Source organism: Antedon bifida, chromosome 10 (assembly GCF_963402885.1).
Source record: "Antedon bifida chromosome 10, ecAntBifi1.1, whole genome shotgun sequence".
Taxonomy (NCBI): domain Eukaryota; kingdom Metazoa; phylum Echinodermata; class Crinoidea; order Comatulida; family Antedonidae; genus Antedon; species Antedon bifida.
The window spans coordinates 21,417,872-21,431,532 of record NC_136235.1 but is presented as its reverse complement, the minus strand read 5'-3'; the positions used below and the strand labels follow the sequence as shown (position 1 = coordinate 21,431,532).

Here is a 13,661-nt window from a genome sequence, read left to right as displayed (position 1 = left end):
AAGTGTACTACTGTATATATATATTGTTTGTTTGGTTTTAATATCATTAATTTGTATGTAGTTGCCTGCACTACTACTAAGGGTGTTGGCACTGATCCAGAAGTATTTGCCAATAAAGTTATTTATTTATTTATCAGATTCAAAAGGAAATGTCCAACCTAGAAACTCACACTGTGGTGAAGCCGCAATTTCGTAACAAGTGTGCGTAAATAATACAACTAATAAATTATCTAATTTCTGATTTAAAAAAAATACATCATAATTACCGTTCGTCGGATAATGAGTAAAATAATACAGACAGTTCCTACAGATGTAAAGAGTATAACAGCAAGATCTAGGCCGTCTGTACTGACTTCAAACACTTCACTGTTAACTTGGCAATATATGGTCTTGATCACCCATGGTAAACCTAGGCCTAGGAATACATTCACGCTATTGCTACCTGAAATTAGTAATCAATATTAAAATGTTCAGTTATGTTAAATCCAATATGGTGCAATAACTCCTTCAAGACACCCCTATTCAATTTCAGTTTTATTTCACATATATTATAAACATCCCAGGCACAGAATAAATTCTAAACCACCCTGTGAAACACTGAAATGTAATTAATTTGAAACGATAAAGATGAGGAAATCCGTAAGAATGATACATTTGATATTAAATAATAATACATTTGATTGTGTGTGGAGATTTCAATAAGATTTCAAAGGACACTTTCTTGTGAAATGAACAATGGGATGTCTTACCTATTTATGGGAGAGCCCTTTGTTGGTCCTAAATGTGTCCCTCAATAGAGGTTCTACTGTACTTATTAATATCTATAGAAATACCTGTAATATTGCCAATTGCCGCATCAGCGTGTTTGTCCTGTAGTGCTGCCGTTCGACTCGCAAACGTATCTGGTACACTTGTTCCTAAGGCTATAATGGTAATACCAGCCACACTTGCTTTGATGTTTAATACACATCCAATTAATGTCCCAAGCTGTGAATAAAACAAAAATATTAGCTGTAAATATTGTACATGTTGCATATCTTTGACAGCCCTCTATTTTGAAAAAAGAAATTCATGAGGTTGTTGTATTTCTTTTATGCTTTGACATAACGTTGTCATTTTCATCTTTATTGTAAACAATGGTTTAATTAATGTCATTGTTCCTTTCTTGTCACATGGTCCTGTTATTCAATTATCAATTACTAATCTTAATTTGTTAAATCCATCATGATAATGTATCCATTCACTGATCATGTATCTTGAAATTATTATTATAAGATGTATTGTACCCCAAAGACATGAAAAGAAAGATTAATAAAATCAGACTTTAAATAGGCCATTTTGCAGTTTTAATAAAGTTATTCACTTCTGTAAAAAAAACTATTTCACTTATAAAAAGACAAACAAAATGGTTGATTTTAACTAAAAACCATTGTCTGACAGACAATTTAAGTAAATTACATTTTTTCAGGTAAATAATTTTTTTTTAGATCCAGTTTTTGGTCAAAGTGAATAACTATTACGTGACATGAAAATGGCATATTCAACAAAAATTGTTTTAAAAAAATTGTTTAAGGGGACAATATATCTTTAAATGATTTTTTTATTTCAATAGTAAATCCTTAAAAACATACCTGTTCAACAACAGCTGTTAATACTCCAATGAGAACCAAAGATGTTACAAATGCTGGCCACCCTCCTAGGATGTTTCTGAAAGAAAAAAATATTAAATCATTATAATGTATAATATTTCCAAATATATACAAAGTAAATATAAAAGTTAAACATAATTACACACTAGATCTCTTAGATCAGGTGGCCAATGTCTTCATGTTAGTAGTTCCTAAGACTATCATCTACATATGGTGGAAGAGCTTTTGCTGTGGCAGCTCTAACTCCATGGAATTCCCTACCAATTTCAATCAGACAGTGTGCTATTCTTTCAAGAAGACCCACTTGAAGTCTTTTCTTTTCAAACAAGTTTTCATTAATTTAAATTATTGCCACTTCTTGTCTATTTTAAATTATGTACAGCGCATTGAGAGCTTGCTTATATGCGCTATATAAGAATGAACTATTATTATTATTAGCAGCATCCTTCTATATCTTTTAGCATACTATCATGTTTCTTTTAACCTGTCCATCAGGTGAAAACAATTCAGTAGTTACGGAGAACGATCACTTTGCTTCACTGTTATTGCAAGTTTGCCATCATTATTGAAAAAAAAAATACATTTGTGAAGATTAGATGAACGCTACCTGGAAAATGCTGACATGCATGAGTGAACAAATGGAAAAAATGTGATGTGATGTCAAATCACATGTTTCCAATAATGAATGATTCACTATGTAAAAGAACATGATATTCGTTTTGCTTTCAGGTATTCTTTTATTTTAGTGAATTTAAATTTATAGCGCCTCAAGAGATGATTTGTAAATACGGTCAAATATCAAGTGTGTGTGTGGGTGCGTGTGTAGAAATAAATCAAGCTACATTTGCATCATTAACCGATTCTTAGGTGTCGTGAATGCAATACGTAATCCATATTATAATAACCATAGTGAAGCCTTGTACTCTATGCAAGTGAAATTACATATTATGCTAGAAATAATGAAATTTTTCTTTGAAAATATGAAATCGGAAATTCCTGGATATCTGTAAGAGTCCATGTTATAACATACAGCAACATGAGCAACAAAGGTCCAAATTTTGATCAAAAGTTACACGTAATATCTCTCATTATCAACTGCCTTGAGTTCAACGTTCATATAATATGAGAAATCACAATATCATATAAAATAATTTGTTTAGATTTTTTTTTTAATGAAATTAAATATAACATACTTTGGGGGCACAAATGCAAAAAGAACTTTCCAGAAGAACGAAATAAAATGTAGTAAATAATCAATCATAGAGGGCGGTATAACATTTCCTTTCTCATCTTCATCTCCTCCAACAGTCATTGCACTGTAAGATAAAAGCAAAAACTGATTGATTAAATATATTTTAAATAAGTTTAATATAACATGAAAAGTGGTGTTAGGTTACCTTGATGTTTTGTATTGTTGAAATAGACTTAACGTGCAATGTCATGATTGTTGTCATGGTAACTAGAAAAGCATATAATAATTTTACGGTTAATATCAATCTATCATTTAGCCAATCAAAGGAATACATTAATTTAACTTTACTATTAATAGCACGACAATAAAGATTTTGTAATAATTGATGAAAGATGATAGCACTAATAGAGCTCAATATTTCTGAGATGGGGAAAAATAAAGTATCAAATGATGTTGATCATGCAAATGTTATGTTTTTTCTCTTTTGCAGGAGCAGCCCACTTTTATTGCACATATGATAAACAATGGATATATAAGTGATATTACACAGTCTGAGGTTAAAAGATTATAGAAAATATTTTGATATTGTGTTGAAATCTAAATAAGTATACCGAAAAAAATTATATTACGATATAAAGATTGACATTGATATTAAAAATTGAGGTTTGGTATAATGGTATGGTTTTGCATTATACGATTGTGTTTTATTTAAATAAAATTATATAGTTTTACATTGATAAATGTGATGTTAATGATGATGTTGATCATTAATGTGATCTTAATTATAGTGTTGATCATTAATGTGATCTAAATTATAGTGTTGATAATGACGATGACAATCCTGATTAATAGTCTGGTTAAGAATAATAATCAGTAATTACATACATTCTTTATTTTACCATAACAACTACAAAATAATTACAATCTGCTTAGTAATGCCCACCCAAAATGTATACACCACTAATGCTTTCAGGCTTTCAAATGTGTGTGTTTTTCCAATCCGATGATTGATTATTCCACAATCGTGCAAGGAAAATGTGTTTTAGTATCTCAATTTAAGATGGGAGGCAGGTTAATGACCAATGGGTAATTATATTTTGTAGTGTCAAGCAATTCAAATATTTAAATGGATAAGTATGTCTTTAAGTAATAATTTCCTGACAAATTCATTCCATTCTTTCCATTAGCAAAAGGTAATAGAGAAAACAAATGATTGGACTTCAAAGCAAGGACAATTAATTTCAGCAAGAGATGTCCAATAATACATAGTTTTTACTGGCTGGTGAAACTACATCTCTTTCAATTCCTTCCATACCTTTTCTATATTCTATAACATTGTTTGCCATTTACACTGTTTAAAAATGATAATTTGTTGTTGTTTTAAGTCTATAATTCAGTCTAATGTAAGTTTTAACTAATTCTAACCTATTTCAAATATATGCAATTTTAAACTTTTCAAGTATCATATTTTTAATATAGATATTTTGCAAAGTTCTATCTTGAAAATGTGATTATCAAAAACAATGGTAAACTGCATGAGATCACAACATTTTTTTGTACAAAAAACATGCATTAGAATCATTAATTATCACCATTACACTTTAGGTAGAATTAATACAGAATGTCATGTGATGTGTAATTAACCAATCAAATTGCAAGGATACATACATGATTTAAAGTATTAAACTTTTGTTGCTATACATGAATAATTACATGATAAATCTGTCAGTAATGAATTCATAGAAGCAGTACATGTTGTCTGTGCTTATTTGTAATAGGTATATGTTAGTTCAGTTTGAATATGGCAGCCCTTAAGCCTGTCTTCCACTAGGCAAATTAATTAGTATGAATAGAAAGCATCACCTGATGCATATTCATATTAGCTGATGCATATTCATATTAGCTGATGTATATTTATATTAGCTGATGCATATTAATATTAACTGATGCATATTTTCATATTAGCTGATGTATATTCATATTAACTGATGCATATTCATATTAGCTGATGTATATTCATATTAGCTGATGCATATTCATATTAGCTGATGCATATTCATATTAGCTGATGTATATTTATATTAGCTGATGCATATTCATATTAGCTGATGCATATTCATATTAGGCGATGTATATTCATATTAGCTGATGTATATTTATATTAGCTGATGTATATTCATATTCATATTAGGCGATGTATATTCATATTAGCTGATGTATATTTATATTAGCTGATGTATATTCATATTAGCTGATGTATATTCACATGTCTAAATATCTTTCTGCAACAAATTCTAGTCCTGTGAGTTTTTAGCAGTTTCCAATTTTTTTCGAACCGAAACAAATTAGGAATTAAGTTATGAAACATTTATGAGCACTCATGCTGATCGACCAGCTCAGGGGTCAACACACGATCAGAATGAGCCATTTTGCGCCGCGAGTGAAAAAATAATTTTTAAAATGGTAGCACGATTGTTTTCCTCTGCGAGTGATGTTGGAGACAGCCTATATTTTATATCGTTTCAAAATAATGAAGGATTCAGTTAAACTTTCTTGTTATCATGTTACAGTAGCCATTGTTAAAATATTAATTATAACCCATTTTCAAACATACTTTAACATTTAAGATTTCTCATCGTTTGCTGAGTCTGCAACAAAATGAGTAAGAAACACCTACTTAGCCCCTGAGGAAGCATAGAAGCTAATAACAGCATCAGCATTTAAACCTCCAAGGAAACCACCTACACAAGCAAAATTACAAACTTCTGATGACTAAGTTTTAATTTTCCGTGCTTATTTACTAAATTGTAATTAGTAAATAGCAATATAATATGTTAAAAAGTCTTGTAAACATAAACTAAAGAGGGTGAAGTGCAACTGCTGTCTAGGGTTTGATTCAAGCAGCAGCTACTGCACCAAAAAGATGATAACTTATACTATACGCTATACTTTTACATTTCACACCAACAAAAAGTAAATTAGCATGGATAAACCATATCATACTTATAAACTAGTTTCTTTCAATAAATGCTTAGAAGGTTTTCCAACTTTATTTTGTAATAATATTTTCGTTATAATGTAATATATTTGAACAGCTTTTCAAATGAATAACAATAAATCAATTAAAATAACAGTGAATGTGTAAACACCAAGCTCATTAGTCCAACAAGAACAGCAGTAAATTACTTAATTTGCATATGACAAAATATCGACAAAAAAAAGGTGAGGAACAAGCTGAAAGATTTATAGTCATGATGTAATGGAAAATTAAATTTGATGAGGTAATGAACAGGTTACGTCATTAAGCCAAAAAAGGGGCGATGATACAAAACAAAATACTAATTGAGCAAATACAGCTAGGGACTGCATCGATTTATATACATGTAAACTATAATTGATGGTAATGCGTAAGAATGAATGGACTTTGTCGCGCCGTGTCATTTACATGTTTGTAATAGTGTTTCACGTTTTCAATAAAAGGGAATTGCAATAATGACATAAACAGTACAATTCCCACGTTTGCGGATTGCGATGATCATTAACAATGCAGTGTCTATTAACATATTACCGATAGCTAGGTGAACACTACCCATAATTAAAATATTTATTTGGAATTAACAAAGACCACTTTGATGGCTATTCTACATGAACATGAACCATAATACTGTTTATAGCACCAAGTCTAATGGTAACTATGAATGAATGATATCACAGCATTATTTCAATAAAACAAAATATACAAATAAATTTGTAATAATTATAGGTTTCTTGTCTATTTTTATACTAATAATTTGACGGAAATTGCATTAGTTATTTTTTTGAGGGATAAAATAATTCACGGCCCGAATTTTGCAGAACTTAGTCAGTGAAGGCTTACTTACATCATCATTTAATCTTTAATATTCTCTTGATATATTTACTTTAGTTGAATTCTCTACTATTTAATTTTCTTCATTTTAAGACTATTATTGTAATCCATTCATTTATAATTTGTTTATAACTGACCTCCTTATTTGACCCATCCATGTCTCATCTTCTGAGTCTGTTATCAAATTAGCAACTCGATCTGCAATTTCATCTGAAAAACATTTGTTTTAGTCAGGTAATAACAGAATAATATAATGATAAATAAAAATTTCAATAACAAGTTCAGATGGAGTATTATTTATTGTTTTACAATACTATTTATTAATTGATGATAAAACTGTCATCAAATGAACAAACGCAATTTAAATAGCATTTTATGATTACAATTGCCGGGTAATAGAATAATAGTATTGAATAAATCAATGTTTACATTTTTAAATCTTTAAAAAGACTTTCTTTATACTCTTTAAACGTATGGCCTAAGCACCTTTATTTCTGCTGCCTCTCGCTTATGGAATGACCTACCCGCCTCTATTAGATCATGTTATTCTACTATCGCCTTTAAATCTGCCTTAAAAACTCATCTTTTTCTTTTAAATTAAGCTCTCTCATACACCGCGCATTTGATCACTTACTGCTGGAATTGGCACACTACAAATTCGTATTATTATTGTATATATTCTAATTCTTACCATTTACATATAATATTCAAATAATATTCAAATTAGGTTTGATGCAAAGAACTGTATACAAATCATATCATGGTGACATAAATGGCAATTTATAGTATAGCAGGATTCTCCAAAACATCCGTAAATACTTCAGAAATTTAGTTCAATTACGGACTAACAAAAATATACATTTAAACTATACAAATTATGATTTGGCATAAAATAGAATCTTTTGGACAAACCCACAGTCATACATGTCGAAACACAGCACAGCACAAAACGACTACACAACACGTTGTCATTTGATGCAACACATAGACATTTTTTTTATTAAGACTAATGAAATTAATCATAGCAAGTTTGGTATCGTGCTGGAACATGATGATAATAATACCTCATGATGAGAATTAACGTCTAAATATTGAAGTCTGACAAGATTTCATTGCCTGGTAAATGTACTTAAGCTGATACATTTGATTAATGGATCTTTTGCTTTTATATAATAATCATATCAAGCATGGTATAATACTTTTATAATGACATATGCCAGTAGAGTTTATAGTGATCATCTTAATTTTCTTTTTCTTAAAAGAAAAGTAAATCTGTTTAATCAATAAATGATGAAATTAAACTTAATGTAACTTACCTCCATTAATGTTAGCAACTGCAGCTGGGTACTCGCCAAGCTTAGCCCCTAGGCTTAGATTTTTCAAGTTCATTACAAAGTTTTTGTATGTCTACAAAAATTAAGGATAAATAACAAATTAATACATACGTACATAATACAATTAAAATAACTTGAGAAATGACCAATTAATAAAAATACAACATATATATAGAGAAATTAAATGATTATACAATAATACTATTTATTTTTGGCAGATGGGGTTATTTCATAAAATAGTAAAGGAGACTCTTACCTAAAACAAAATTATTATTAAAATTGACTGCCACACCTTGTACAGCAAATTAGGGTGGGGGGGGGGGAGGCTGGGGCTTACCATAAATTGACAACCCGCTACACACTGTCAACCAGTTTTCAATTTAAAACATTACAAAATTAAATACAATACTGTAAAGTATATATCAATTGGTGGGCCTAATTATAAAATTGTCAGAAATGTTTTTTTTTATTGTTATTAGGGAGTTTGCTGTAAAGCTATTGCCTACATCAATTTATTTATTGTTTTTATTAGAGTTCAGTGACTTGTTGTGTCTATCATAAACTTGCTCAGGGGTGATTTAACTGCAGAGAATTATGATCTAGACAACATTTTATGGAAGAAACCATTCATGTTCCACATCATTTACAATGTTCAATGATAAATAGTAATTTTGCTTATTTCCATCTCTTGGGAAATTATTTCATTTGATTTCTTTCTTACACTGACAGGAAAACTATTCATATTTAATATTTAATGTATCATTTTTGACAATCTGTAGAACCAAAAACTTGCTGATTAAAATTAAAAATAGAATTTGGATAAAAAGAATGTGCTAGACATAGTCTTATGCCAAATCATAAGGCTAGTATTATAATATGTTTCTAAGGTAAACACTGCCCTCTTCTATTATATGTTTGGCAGTTAATTGAAAATGTTTTGTTTTTATTGACATGTTACCCTATATAAAATAAAACTTAAATTAAAATTTAAAATGCTAAGAACAAGAAACTAATTTTAAAATCATAATTGTGAAGTTTGAGGACGGTGGGCGATGGTGGAACATTGCATTTGGTTTTACAAACATGAAAGCCGTGATGCAATGAGTTGAATACAGAATGAATAAAATAAAGAGACATTTTGAAAATGAGTTATGTGAGATTTGATTGAAAATTCTTAATTTGTCTTACTGAGATATCTTTATTGACTTGGATAAGGATTTGCTTGCTTGTTTCGCCATGCTTGAAACACAACGTTGATGAGGCTCTTTTGAAGTCAGCAGTCCGAACATTATCTCCTCCAAATGCCGACCCATCTCTATAAAAATAACAAAAACAACAAAGTTAGGGTTAGTTATTTGCTAAACACACAAAACTACAAAACTTATATTGGTTCTCTCATAAAAAAAAAAAATCATTACAAAAAATTATAAACAACAATAATCAGGGTTTTTCTTTCATGTTTGTTTTGTCTCCTACATAGTATCTATAGTAATATTTCCTTTATTTTATTTAGTTTCATAATATTTATATTATTTCTACATTCAATGGTATGCTATCTATATTCAAATACATATTTCAAATACAAATATAGATTGAGACTCTAAATTCACAACATAACATGAAGTAAAATACCTAAATCATTAACTTTAAATGAAAGTATGCTGAGAATTCTAAAATGTTTGTTTTTTACAAATTGGATAAAGACTGTTTAAACATTAGAAATGTGATGTGAATATCATCAGCGGCTTTCACCATCTAAATGGAAAAAAAATTATCCACTGATATATTTCACATGTTATAACAATGTATGTTTCATTAATATCCAATTATGATCTACTAAATGGCATATAAATACTTGAAATATCAGTTAAATTAAAAAGGGCTAAAATTAAAAACTTATATCATAATCTTAGTGAGCTTTTGTATCGGGATGGTAGACGAAAGGGGACGGTTGTAAAAAGTATCTGCCTGTTATTATTTTCATGTCGCAAAAATGACGATGTGTGACTACATATTATTTACTATAATATTATTTACATTGAATATGTAATTTTGTATTTTAATTTATAATTCTTGCGTTTAGAAATAATAAATACATTCAAATATCGATTTTAAAAGTACAGTAGGCCTATTAACATATGTTATAATATAAATATATTGCATTGTACTATATTACAGCCATTAACCGTCCATTAATTCTCCCAGATTACACATCCCAATCCCTTTAAGTTACATGTTTTTTTTTAGAAAACTGTCTTTATCCTAACTGAAACACAGTACGATTATTTGATTGGGTAAACACGGTCAATTTGCAAACAAGTTATCTAAATAATGCCATTAGATTTGCTGATGAAATTAGGATAAGATAAGAAACATGTTTTAATATTATTTCAATTCTAGGTGGATCTACAGTATGCATAAATAAGCTTTGTAAACAATTTGGATAAAATAGGTTGAGTCACAACCTTTTACAGCTACAAAATTCATTCTTATTCAAAAACTTTTTTGCCAAATAGCACAATTAAACAACCAAAGTTGTATTAACTATTGCAAAATATTTAATACTTCTCAACCATTATATAATAACCAAAAACCATTGGCAATTTAGGTATGGAAGGCATTGGAGGAAAAACATGATTTTCTGAATTTAGAATCTAAGGTAAAACATTGTTTTTATCCTTGCATACTTGGCTAAATTTAGGGCACATGCTGTGTGTATGATGCAAGTGTACCAATAGTAAATTATAGGAAATATTATTACAAATCATAACCTACATATTAACTGCTGTCTACAATGGATTAGTAAATTGTTATTTTTTGTTAATCTGGTGTTTTGTTGCTATCACTTATATTGTACATCTTGTGTATCATGATTGAAAGCAACCTACTAGCACCTTAAATAAATAATAAAAGCACAATTGTCATAGTAGTGGTAGGTATGCCGTGGGTATATTATATTTGGTTAATTCTGATACTCACAGAGTGTAGTACTGTAAAGTGACAACTCCATCTGAGCCTTTGGTACGCACTACTGTAGCTCGTATCATGCCGTTTGAATCCGCCGAATACGATGCTTTATCGAACGAAAATTCACCTGGTTCTGTTGTCAAGGCAACAAGAATAATAAAGAAAATACATTGATGCATACATAATATATGACAAGTTTTTAAAATAATCAACTATTTTCATTTTCTTTATGAATTCTAAACAAGGTTTCATTATATTTTTACTCCATTTCCAAAATATATGAAATATTTACATCAAATCTAATCTTTATGATTACCAAGTAGATTAATAAACGATAGTCTGCTGTTCACAGACTGTGCCAAAAATCAAGATCAAGTCATCTAAAAATTCAGAGTGTTACAATCTCACATACTCACTATAATATTATTTTATTTTAGAGTACTGTAATTGTTTAAGCTCTGTCTACACTATCAAACCTTATGTGACAAAAAATGTGATGTGCCTATATATGGACGTGATGATGTCATATCACTACCATATTTGGGCATATCGGTACCATATTTGGGCACATCACTACCATAGGCACATCACACTTTTTTTGTCAAACTAGTTTGGTAGTGTAGACAGCGCTTTACAGTTAAGATAGCAAATCACTTTCAATTAATTCAAGTAAATGTGATTCATTAAATATTCAAATAAGTTTTACCATCATCATCAATAATTGTAACTCTTGCTATACTTGGATCTCCTAGTCCTTTTACACTTTCACCTTCAGGATTTTTTAATATCACATAAAATTCCATATCATTTTCATATTCATTGTCATTGATAATTGGTATTGAGATGGACTTTCGGCTTTCATCTTCTGCAAATGCCTGCAAAACAAATCATATTTATTTTTAATTCTCATCATAAAAAATAATTAAAAGAATACTTGAAGTTGGAATCATCTATTTATGAATTGAGTACAAATATACTTTATTGTTATTAACAACAACATTAAAAATATCATGTGGACTATGACATTGTAAGGAAAATGTACAACCAGCCTAACTCATATCTTAGCATTTTTAATCCTAAGTGAACTTTGCATGGATTTATATCTAAGTTGTTACCACTATTATTCTCACTTGTAGAGCATCATCACGGCTGCACAAAATTCATCTTATTCTATAGACATACATAGTAGAACTGTTATGACACAAAAACCCTTGAATACAATCAGTAAGTAACATTTCACTTTTGATATAAAAAACTCTATGAAGATGTTATTATTCTTTATAATTAATGATTTAATTTATGAGCTCACTATGCCAATCATGATACATTTTTATCTTTAAACACAAGCCTGTTTATTGTGACAAATCATAGTCTAAAAGGTTTTGGAAGAAAGGATCATATTTTTGATTGATGACATTGAACATATAAAAATGTTAAGATTGATGACATTCAACATATAAATATGTTAATTTAATTGTTGTGCTGTATTCTTTATTATGTTTAATTTGTACATTTAAGTTGTTCATTAAATTTAGCTTTTGTGTTGTTTTTATTCCAAATTGTCCATTAGTCAAAGGGCATAGTCTCCCTATAGTCCAATATCTACCATAAATTATTATAATGTGAATATTGGAGATTGAAATGTGAAAAAAAAATGTTAATTATATTATTCAAAATTATTTATTGACTGGCAAATAAACATAAAAGAATAAACAAATATACAACACATAAGACAAGTAATAGTAAGACATAAAGGAGACAATATTAGCAAACATACATAAGAGACAAAAACATTTGATAAGAATGAACAAACATATAACAAGACAAGTATTAATAGTAATGAAGAAACCAAGAAGACAATAATTATTAGCAAACATAAAAGACAAAAACATTTGATAATAAGACGAATAAAGATATAACAAATAATACAAGCAATAGTAATGAAGACATCAAGGAGACAATTTTAATATGTGGGACAAAAATACAAAATCAATAGTTATTGGTTGATTTTTGAAAACAAGGTAACTATGGTAACAAAGTAGTAGCACACAGCCATTTTTGCTTTCTTGGTAATTAATTTCATATATTGATCATGACTATAAAATATATAGCCCAAGGCAAAGTATTCATACAAAATGAACTTATAAAAAAATATAGTTAGTAATTATCTTAATCATAAATGAAAATAAATATTGAGAAAAATTGATTAACAAAAAAAAACATTAAAAAATTAATAAATCATAGTAAGTAAATAATATCTAGAGATTACTAGAGATTATTATTATTATTATAGAGATTAGTAGATCATCTTATCATAGTGATCTATACCAGCAATAGAGATAGATACAATCAAATGAAATAAAAAACTTGGTTACTTCATAGTAGTACTCTATTTAGTCTGATGTCTGCTTCAGCTGAGCTGGTCACACTCAAACTTTGTACTTTCACCTGGTATGAGGTTGTGGCATAAAATGACTGCTTAAAGTACATATACTGAATTATTACTTTAGGACAAAATTTAACTTTTTTTAAACAACAAAACCTAATGATAAAAGGTTTCATCTTGTTCCTTTACTGTGTAGAACCTTTTAACTCTGTCACTGGAGACCTAAACTGTTGTGAGTGTGATAGAGATTTGATTCTCTGCCTTG

At 29.0% G+C, this 13,661-nt stretch overlaps 1 protein-coding gene across 1 annotated transcript in view; it reads right to left on the bottom strand.

Annotated features, from left to right (window-relative positions):
* Positions 1 to 13,661, bottom strand: part of LOC144853969 (sodium/calcium exchanger 3-like) — a 41,436-nt gene that overhangs the window by 2,815 nt on the left and 24,960 nt on the right. Inside the window, exons 10-18 of the mRNA XM_078711849.1 lie at positions 11,717 to 11,885; positions 11,023 to 11,143; positions 9,232 to 9,358; positions 8,026 to 8,116; positions 6,847 to 6,919; positions 2,843 to 2,965; positions 1,632 to 1,707; positions 834 to 987; positions 267 to 442 (exon numbers count right to left, since the gene is read on the bottom strand). Of these exons, the coding sequence (XP_078567975.1) occupies positions 267 to 442; positions 834 to 987; positions 1,632 to 1,707; positions 2,843 to 2,965; positions 6,847 to 6,919; positions 8,026 to 8,116; positions 9,232 to 9,358; positions 11,023 to 11,143; positions 11,717 to 11,885 (1,110 nt within the window). The remainder of the gene's footprint in view (positions 1 to 266; positions 443 to 833; positions 988 to 1,631; positions 1,708 to 2,842; positions 2,966 to 6,846; positions 6,920 to 8,025; positions 8,117 to 9,231; positions 9,359 to 11,022; positions 11,144 to 11,716; positions 11,886 to 13,661) is intronic.